The sequence below is a fragment of the Nyctereutes procyonoides genome, unplaced genomic scaffold (genome assembly GCF_905146905.1).
Source record: "Nyctereutes procyonoides isolate TBG_1078 unplaced genomic scaffold, NYPRO_anot_genome, whole genome shotgun sequence".
In the NCBI taxonomy this organism is placed as follows: domain Eukaryota; kingdom Metazoa; phylum Chordata; class Mammalia; order Carnivora; family Canidae; genus Nyctereutes; species Nyctereutes procyonoides.
Window position 1 is genome coordinate 1,666,229 of NW_026575123.1, and position 11,110 is coordinate 1,677,338.

General features: G+C 35.1%; 1 protein-coding gene across 1 annotated transcript in view; it reads right to left on the reverse strand.

Moving 5' to 3' along the window:
* Positions 1–6,422, reverse strand: part of LOC129517103 (NKG2-A/NKG2-B type II integral membrane protein-like) — a 92,125-nt gene extending 85,703 nt beyond the window's left edge. The window contains exons 1-2 of the mRNA XM_055336732.1: positions 6,236–6,422; positions 5,755–5,850 (exon numbers count right to left, since the gene is read on the reverse strand). Of these exons, the coding sequence (XP_055192707.1) occupies positions 5,755–5,850; positions 6,236–6,422 (283 nt within the window). The remainder of the gene's footprint in view (positions 1–5,754; positions 5,851–6,235) is intronic.
* Positions 6,423–11,110: the final 4,688 nt, after the last annotated feature.

An 11,110-nucleotide genomic window follows, 5' to 3' on the forward strand; every position in this document is an offset into this window, starting at 1 on the left:
GGTTCTGAGGAAGGAATTTGATGGGGCACTCTCAGGGCTTAGGGTGTGTGCTGCCTCTGTAACAGCAAAACTACCACTGAACACAATCTTTTGCTTCTGCTTTTTGTCCTAAAAGCAAAAACCCCCTTCAGATTTCTGTCATTCAGCAAAAATAGGTACTAACATGGGTCTTTCTAAAAGTGACATGACAGAATGCAAATGTTTGAAAAGTTGAGGAATAACTGTAACAGTTAAGGGGAGAAAAGGAGATACCTTAGTGCTATTTTCATATATTTTATAAGAATTTAATCAAAATAATTTGAAGTAGAGGGCAATCAATTAACGATATATGTGTAAAGAGTGCCATCGGCCAGATGGAGGGCTAGGAGGTCCCATGCTCACTGGCCCCACAAAAAAACCAATAAGAAGAGTCACTAAACATTCAAAGTAAGAACGGGTCAGGGAAATCTCTAGACAACAAAAAATCAGTAAAAACCTTGTGGAGCTCAGAAGTCCAGGATAAAAGGAATGTAAGTATTTTGTCTGCATCACCGAACCCTCCAGTTGAGAGCCACTTGGCAGTTAGAGAAATCTCCTCAGAGTGAGTCAAGACATGGAGAAAAGGGGAGCAGGAGAATCCAGCAAGCTTCACCTATGCAGGTTTTGGAACAGAGTTGCCCCAACTATCCAACAAAAATATCAAACTCTAGAATGTCAGGTGAAATCAAGACATTCTCTGATAAAAGAAAACTAAGAAACATGTCACCACCAGACCCACTCTCAGTTGAAGCAAAATTATAACATTCAATGATTCTCAATGTATGTAGAGAAATATTTAAGACATATAAATGGGACACAATAAAGGAACATGAAGGTAAGGTTCTACATCTTAATGAAAGTGCTACGGATTGTGTTAGACTGTGTAGACTGTGATATATGCATATATATTTATCTATATAAAGATATCTGATATCTATATTATTTATATGAAGAAAACTAGAACATATATGAACATATACATAACTTTATATGTATAAAGGTTTTATGAAGAAAAGATCTATTTTGCTATAAATTATAATCCATCAATTAGGTCATGATGTAGAATATTATGACCTTCATTTTTATCCCACAGCATCATAAACAGTATCAAAAAATAAATTCCAGTTTGATCATAAAACCTAATTAAAAGTTAAAAAAATAAGATTTGTGTGGAATCAGAAAAGACCCCGAATAGCCAGGGGAATTTTAAGAAAGAAAACCATATCTGGGGCATCACAATGCCAGATTTCAGGTTGTACTACAAAGCTGTGGTCATCAAGACACTGTGGTACTGGCACAAAAACAGACACATAGATCAATGGAACAGAATAGAGAACCCAGAAGTGGACCCTGAACTTTATGGTCAACTAATATTCGATAAAGGAGGAAAGACGATCCACTGGAAGAAAGACAGTCTCTTCAATAAATGGTGCTGGGAAAATTGGACATCCACATGCAGAAGAATGAAACTAGACCACTCTCTTGCACCATACACAAAGATAAACTCCAAATGGATGAAAGATCTAAATGTGAGACAAGATTCCATCAAAATCCTAGAGGAGAACACAGGCAACACCCTTTTTGAGTTTGGCCACAGTAACTTCTTGCAAGATACATCCACGAAGGCAAAAGAAACAAAAGCAAAAACGAACTATTGGGTTTTCATCAAGATAAGAAGCTTTTGCACAGCAAAGGATACAGTCAACAAAACTCAAAGACAACCTACAGAATGGGAGAAGATATTTGCAAATGACGTATCAGATAAAGGGCTAGTTTCCAAAATCTATAAAGAACTTATTAAACTCAACAGCAAAGAAACAAACAATCCAATCATGAAATGGGCAAAAGACATGAAGAGAAATCTCACAGAGGAAGACATAGACATGGCCAACATGCACATGAGAAAATGCTCTGCATCACTTGCCATCAGGGAAATACAAATCAAAACCACAATGAGATACCACCTCACACCAGTGAGAATGGGGAAAATTAACAAGGCAGGAAACAACAAATGTTGGAGAGGATGCGGAGAAAAGGGAACCCTCTTGCGCTGTTGGTGGGAATGTGAACTGGTGCAGCCACTCTGGAAAACTATGTGGAGGTTCCTCAAAGAGTTAAAAATAGACCTGCCCTACGACCCAGCAATTGCACTGTTAGGGATTTACTCCAAAGATTCAGATGCAATGAAACACCGGGACACCTGCACCCCGATGTTTCTAGCAGCAATGTCCACAATAGCCAAACTGTGGAAGGAGCCTCGGTGTCCATCGAAAGATGAATGGATAAAGAAGATGTGGTCTATGTATACAATGGAATATTACTCAGCCATTAGAAACGACAAATACTCACCATTTGCTTCAATGTGGATGGAACTGGAGGGTATTATGCTGAGTGAAGTAAGTCAATCGGAGAAGGACAAACACTGTATGTTCTCATTCATTTGGGGAATATAAATAATAGTGAAAGGGAATATAAGGGAAGGGAGAAGAAATGTGTGGGAAATATCAGAAAGGGAGACAGAACATAAAGACTCCTAACTCTGGGAAACGAACTAGGGGTGGTGGAAGGGGAGGAGGGCGGGGGTTGGGGGTGAAGGGGTGACGGGCACTGAGGGGGGCAATTGAGGGGATGAGCACTGGGTGTTATTCTGTATGTTGGCAAATTGAACACCAATAAAAAATTAATTTATTTTAAAAAAAGTTAAAAAATAAAGAGAGAAATGAAAAGATGACTCCAGGAAGGTAATACAGGAAATTATATTCATGAATTTTGGTGAACCTCTGAAACAGACCCAAAATAATCACCAACACACAAATGGGATTAATTGGACCATGGCAACATTCAAATTCTGATCATTAAAAGACTCCAGTCGGGGAATAAAATGCAAGCCACAGCCATTTCCAACTAGTAAACGGAAAATCACTCATATCTAAAATATGACAAGGGCTTGGGATGTGTGGGTGGCTCACTTGGTTAAATGGTCGGCCTTTGGCTCAGGTCATGATGGCAGGGTCCTGGGACGGAGCTCTGCCTGGAGTTCTCAGGCTCCCTGCTCAGCCAGGAGCCTGCACTAATCACTCCTTCTGCTGCTGCTCCCCCTGTTCATGTTCAAGCTCTCTCTGTGTTTTTCTGGCAAATAAATAAATAAAATCTTTGAAAAATATAAGACAAGGTCTTCTAAGATGCGAAAAGAAGACACTATCTTAGAGAAATGAGCAAGAGAAACACTCGAGCACTAATTCTCACAAGAGAATATCCCAATGGTTCACAACCTAGAAAAATGGTACAGCTGTAGAACCATCAGAACTTATTGTAGTAATTTTTCTCAGACAGCTGAGTTTATCCTCAAGGGACTATTTGTACAATATGTGTTTACACAAAAACTAAATAATTATAGGGATAATTTATTATATTGAAAAATATACATATCCAAGGTTGCGCAATTTCATGCTAATGTTAGAGGAAAATGTCTTGTAATCATTTATAAACACAATTACAATGTTATATTAATACATTATTGTTTTATTATGACAAATGCATATGTACATTCCATAAATATATCATATACTATGTAGCTATATATAATAAATTATTATCAATATGATTTGTGGAAAAGGACATAGAAAAGGCCTTCCATTAAATAATTATTTGTAATTCCCACATACTAAAAAGGAACTAAATTTCTGAGAATAGATTTTGAAAGGTCCTATTCAAAAAACACAGTTGAAAATTCACAAAATATAGACAGATGCTATACATAGATGGATTACAAATATCATATGAGAGTGAAAGGAGACACACATAAAAATGCATGCTGCATGATTCCATTGATATACACTCCAAAAATAAACAAAGGTGTTCCACATTATTTAAATTGGCAGGGGTAATGGAGGCTTTAAACTTCTCTTTTTTGCTCAAATTTTAATTATGTGATTCCCACTACTTTGTGAACAAGTTGCACAATCATATTTTAAGTTTCTTGATGTGTTGTAAAATTAAATAATAAAGTCATTTCAGACAAAAGAGCTTTTATGAAAGCATGTTTTCTATGAAGAGCACGAATTGGAAATTATTAAGTGTACATTAAAGGTATGAAAATGTAAATAAAATATCGTGGAATCAAACTGTGGAATAGTAACAGATTTTAAAATAAACTAAAAATATGTACAAAAATATGGATGAACTCTACAAATATAATATCAACTGATAAGCTTTTATTAAATCTAAAAACATTTGAAATATTATCATTTCCTCTTTATCATCAATGTTGATCAGGGTAGAGTTCTTGAAGTACAACATGTCAAACTCTCGTTTGATGGTTTTCTTTCAATGCTAATGTAATAGCAATTGTTGAAATAAGTAAACCATCCTTTTGGACAATGGCCACAATAATGTCCTGGAGAAAGATTATGACATATTATCCAAAAAGTTTTGAATATTAAAACATGCAAATGTACAACCTGCATTTGTATACACAGATGTATATATCATATCCATGCACCCTTATAAGCTTGTAAAAATAAAATGAAACCCGCACATATATACTCTCAAAAGAGTTGGGCTTTTATCCCCAAATTTATATGCCCAAATAAAGTAAACCCACAAAAATGTCCATCTCTACATGTCCCTTGAGTCACTGAATAAAACCACTTTTTTGGAATTGTTTAATGACTCATCTTTTATAGTATTATAACAGGAGTAAATTTGAGGCCATTGGAAACAGTGGGTATGGAGATTATTATTTTATTTTAATATTTATTTATTAATTAATTAATTTATTTATTTTTTTATTTGAGATAGAGAGAGAGAGAGAGACAGAGAGAGAGAGCATAAACATGAGGGACAGAGGGAGAGGTATATAGAATCTCAAGCAGACTTTGCTCTCAGCCTGGAACCCAATGGGGCTCAAACTCAGGACCCTGGGATTATGACTTGAATCAAAACCAAGAGTTGGACACTTAAAAGAGCCATCCAGGAACCCCAGGTATGATCATTATAAACGAGTATTTCCTCCTATTATAGCATAAGAAATAATATTGTTCTATACTCATGATTTCTGAAAATTTATTATGTGATTTTCTACTTAATTTACCCCAAAAGAATCTTTGCCTAGCTTAAGACGGAGATAAAATACAAATTCTACTAGTATATGAGGTTTGAAAGTGATAGTGTACCTTTCTGGGTCGTTATTTCCAGGGAAGTGTTATTCCGCACTGGTCCTTCAGCAGCTAGAAATATTAAAGTAATGCTCATACAAACTTAATATTAAACTAAATAAATCATAATGATTTGAGTTTCTTAGTTTAAATTTGGTGTATTGTTTAAAATTAGAAAACTCTGGAATAAAATTGATTTACCTGTAAAAGTTTAATAAAATGATGAACACATGGGGGAAAATGATAAATATATGGGGGAAAATAATCCGAAGCTCTAAGAACCAAACATCACCATTTCTTAGAGTATTTCGTTTAGCCAATCTCAATTTATTTATATTTCTCAATAAGGTCTCTCCTATAACTTGCATTTGAGTTATGAAGTCTGAATATATGTCTGATACTCTCTACAGTGATACCCTTACTTCTACTTTTGACAAATTTGAATTCAGAATAACCATTCCACACTTAGGGCATATATGCATTAAAATGAGCTAATACAATTCCATAAAGTTCTGTAATATTTTGAGACACTGGTGATCATCAAAGGGAAAAATTCCCTTGTAGTCATTCAAATACTCACAGAGAATACCAGCTATTGTAATCACAGTGGACATCAAGACAAGGCAGATGATTCCCAGGATTCCAGCAATGAGCTTCCTTGGACATGATGATAAATAGTGGAAAGAGAAATGAAAACACTGACAAAGGATGGATGGGAATAATCATTTAGGAAATTTACATACAAGGGAACCAATGATGCACAAGGAGTCACATATAAATGCATGGCCCCCAAACCTTGCATCTACTCCTGTAATCTTCTCTCAGAATATACCGTTGCATTTGCAGTAAATATATTACCCCATGAGACGTGATAAAGACCATGAATTACAACACTTGAACAAGGCTCATCCTCAGATTTCAACTACAATATTATATTCCTGCTCCAAGCTCTGATCCTCACAAAAGAAAAATATGGGAGATCATTTCGTACTCATACCCTCCACTCCAGCACCCAAAGAACACATCCTAGAAAATTATACTGTGTGTAGTGAATGTTTTACCTTTGCAGTGGTAGTTCTTGCCATCCCCTTGAAGATCCTGAGAAGCATTTTGAAGATTTAATTCTGCATAGGTTATTTCCTGCTCAGTTACTGAAGTGGAACACTTAGTGCCCTTAGCTTTCATTTGCTGTCTTTTTGAGTCCTTAGCATGATTGAGCTCTGCATAGGTACCTCCTTGGTTATGCATGTCTGCAACTGCATAGTGGCAGGCGCAGTGCTGAGCGGAACTGTACTGAAGGACTTGAAGAGTGTATGTAATGACAAGACTGCTAGGACAGTGACACTGGGTGGAGTGTGGGGTGAGTGATTTCATTTGCAGTTGAGCAATGCAAAATCTGGTGCTAATTTCCTTAGAGCTTTAAAGAAGTGTTTCATGATAGAATAAGTGGTTTCTACAATGTTATTCTATGTTTGACACAATAGTATTGGTTGGAGTAATGTAAAGTGAAAATTAGTGAAGAAAGGAATTCAGGAATAATATTGTCCTTCTTAAAACAAGGTCAGAATCCGCAGAAACACGTCAACATTATTAGAATAACAGGGTTAATATTGAAATGCTGTATTAGAAAGAAAATGCTGCACCAGTATTTCTGACAATTTTTAAATGCATTATTGGTTAAAAAATTGAGTGCCCTAAATTAAGGAATACTAGTTTTGGCATATAAGGAATTTCCTATAGTAAATGACTTTTAGTTGAGGACTTAGATTTCTTTCCTAAAAGGTAACGTTGTGCCATCATGTGACCATTTATTTTGAATAATTGTGGAATTCTGAGAAATCATTATATTTTAAAAGAAATATTTTATATGTTGAAAAATGTTATGACACAATAAATTTATCCCAAATCTGAACAATACTGAAAACAAAAACCAAACAAATTTTTTGAAAAGTATTTAACACCAGAAATTGATAGCTGATTTAATGGCAAACATCTGAAACCATAAAATGATAAAATTGTAGATCATTTAGGGTAGAACACTGTTGGTACAAACTTCCAGAAAGATCTTTGAATGTCAAAAGCATAAGGGTAGCTTGTATAAGGAATTCTAATAAATGAAGTTAATGCCATTTCATAATTCAGTCCATGCGTTCTGCAGTCAGTGAAATTTGGAATTACTCCTGACTCTCTGATTTACAAAGTATGACTTCTAAAATATTCCTTCCTGTCTAGTTTATACTAATCTAAAATGGGAATTAAAATATGTAAAATATAATGCATATAAAACACTATTCCATCTGGATTTTCTAAGCTCTTAATACTGTATTAGTTATTTTAAGTACTTTTAACACAATATTCACATCACCATTACTGATTCATATCCTTTGGACATGTAACATAAGTCATTAGATAAGAATGTCTTTCAGTATTAAATATCTTTCTTTGCCAATTTTGATCAGTTTTTTAAAAAGTCTTTTGATTGTTGCATACTTTGTTAGCATTTTCAGAAGATCCCTCATCTTGCTTTTCATGAAAAAATCAAACTTCTTTTATATATCAAAGCAAATGTATGAGAAATTAAGTTTTACTTTTAGGATTTGGTGATTCACTTTCTTTAAGATTTTATTTATTCATGAGAGACAGAGAGAGACAGAGGCAGAGACATATACAAAGGGAGAATCAGGCACCCTGTGGGCAGTAGGACTTATTCCCAGGACTCCAGAATCACACGCTGAGCTGAAGACAGACACTCAAGCATTGAGCCACCCCCGTGTCCCTGATGGATTCATCTTAAGAATCTATTTTTCTTAAGTATTTGTTTAAATTCTAGTTGGTTAACACATAGTATAATATTGGTTTCAGGAGTAGAATTTAGTGATTCATCCTTTACACATAACGCTCAGTGCTCAGCAGTACAACAGTCTTTCTTAATACTCATCGTGCATTTAGCCCACCCCTGTCCACCTCCCCTCCATCAACCTCCAGTTTGTTCTCTATAGTGAAGAACATCTCATGGTTTGCCTACTTCTCTTTTTTTCTCTTCACCTATGTTCATCTGTTTTAAGAATCTATTTTAAATATGAGCTAAATATCAAATAATATATGTAATTCTATCTAGATTGATGACAAATCCAAAATTAACTGTTCCTTGTCATGATGCTTATGGGATTTCACTTGAAATTCTATTGATTTGCAAACATAATTATGCATGTGTAAATGCACCTAATTACTTCTCCACAGGCAAAAATTTGAATATTTTAAGAAATTCTCCAACGTATTTCCTATTCATTCCTGTCTGTTACCCTGAAGTTTTGGAATAAAAATGCCAATGTTCTCTGCCATTTGATTATGTATTAGTTGTACCTCAGTTGCATCCCATCCAGCATTTGTATCTCCTACTAAATGAGATGGTTAGGAAGAGAGACAGGGCAGTGCAGACACATACCTTCTGTTGGCCAGAGGGTAAGGCATCTTCCAGTAGGAGACCAGGTTACTCTTATAAATAGACACTAACTGTGGTCTTTACAGACTGCAGGCCCTGTGAGAGCTCAGAGTGACCCAATAGTGGAAAAAGTAGATTTCTCATCACTGTGTCACTTAGAATTGGAACAGGAAATTCTTACACTTGGGCTATTTTGAAGACACTTTATCTCATCACACACCTCCAGAATGTACACACTTTCAGTCTGTAGTGTGTCATTTATTTTGTCCATTGGCAAGTATCTCTGAGAAGCTTTTGTGTTCCAGAAGGTATTGGGATCAGAGCCTTGGCGACTCAGGCTGTTAAATGACTTCCATCTGATCAGAAACACTGAGAATTAGGCCTTCTGAAAAATATCTTACATGAAAAAAAAATATCTTACATGTCTAAGTTTTACTTTTAGATAAAGTTGCTGAATTTTCCATTACATGCTTCTTGTTCTTATGTGCTTGCTATGTCATTTGCAGAGGGAGAAGCAGGCTCCATACAGGGAGCTTGATGTGGGACTCGATCTCGGACCCTAGGATCACTCCCCAGGCTGCAGGTGGCGTTAAACTGCTGTGCCACTGGGGCTGCCCCCTGCCTTAGTTTTTAATAGACCTGTAATCAATCTCATTACTTGTAAAAAAGTTATTTATATTTCTGCTGATAAGAACAAAATGCCTGTGGGAAGGACACAACATTGAATAATACAGACCAATAGCACCATGAAGGAGGTTTGAATTCTGAATAATTACTCCTACTACTTATGGAGTCATCCTCCAATGACAACAAGTTGCCTCTATTATAATAGTAATACTTGTTTTCAATGAGATAAGCCTAGGTCTAATGAAGTACTGGGAAAATTAATGTAATTTTTGAAAATTTTACTTAACTGAAAAAACTGCGCGAGGACAGCAAAGGTACTTTTAAAACACAATTAGATGATACATGAACAGGGGCAGCCCCGGTGGCGCAGCGGTTGGGCACTGCCTGAAGCCTGGGGTGTGATCCTGGGGACCCGGGATCGAGTCCCACGTCGGGCTCCTTGCATGTAGCCTGCTTCTTCCTCTGCCTGTGTCTCTGCCACTTGCTCTGTGTGTCTATGAATAAATAAATAAAATCTTTTTTTTTTTAAAAAAGATGATATATGAACATCCACAGAAATAAAGCATTAAATCTAAATTACATAGTTTGCATCAATACAATTCTCTTCCATTTTTTACATTGTTGGATTTAACTTGTGAATAATTTTGGAGAATAGTTGCATGTATATTTCTATTGGTCTATAAAGTTCTGGGATTTATTGCAAAATTAGGTGACAATTTTATTTTTATTTTTATGTATTTATTTTTAATGATGTACAGTTGACATACAATACTATAGTAGTTTTAGGTGTAGACATAGTGATTAAGTATTAATACACATTATGGTATTATCGTGATAAAACTCAATACCATGTCTCCATACAGAATCAATAGTGTTATTGATTATATTCTCTATGCTGTAATGTACATCACTGTGACTTATTTCTTTTATAACTGAGAGGTTGTACCACTGACTTCTTTTCACATATTTCAGCCCTTCCTCCTCCTCTCAGCCCTATAGCAATCAAGCACTCTTTATATATAAAGTCTGCTTCTGTTTTGTGTGTTTTTAGATCTACATCACCAGTTTAATCATAGAGATTTTGCTTTTCTCTGTCTGACTAATTTTGTTTACATAAAACTTGTAGGTTCATCAATGGTGTCAAATATGACAAAAATTTCATTATTTATATCTGATTAATATCCCATAACACATATAGTATATATATATATATAGACATATATATATCCCATCATATATATATGTGTGTGTGTGTATAGGATATATATATATATATATACATATATATATATATATATCCTACTTATTCATTCATGTATAGATTTGATGACAAATGGGTTGCTTCCATATCCTGACTATTTTAAGTAATACTGCAATAAATAGAGGGTGCATACATCTCAAGTTAATGTTTTCATTTTCTTCAAATTGATACCCTGAGGTGAATTTTCTGGATGTTCCACTATTACCATTTATAATGTTTTGAAAACCTCCATACAGTTACCCATCATGACAATATCACTTTAGTTCCCACTAACAGTGCACAAGATGCCCTTTAATCCATATCTATGCCAATATTTGTTATTTTTGTCTTCCATTCTGACAGGTGTGAGGTGAGATCTCATTAGGGCTTTGATTAACATTTTCCTGAGGATTAGTGATGTTGAATACCTTTTCATGTGTTGGCCATTTGTATAACTCCTTTCAAAGAATATCTATTCAGGTCCATGACCCATTTTTTAATCCTTTTTTCATATTAATTTGGGTGTTGAGCTGAGGAGTTCTTTGTATATTTTGAATATTAACCTCTTGTCGGATATATAATTTGCCAATATCATCTTACATTCAGTAGGCTGCCTTTTTATTTTGT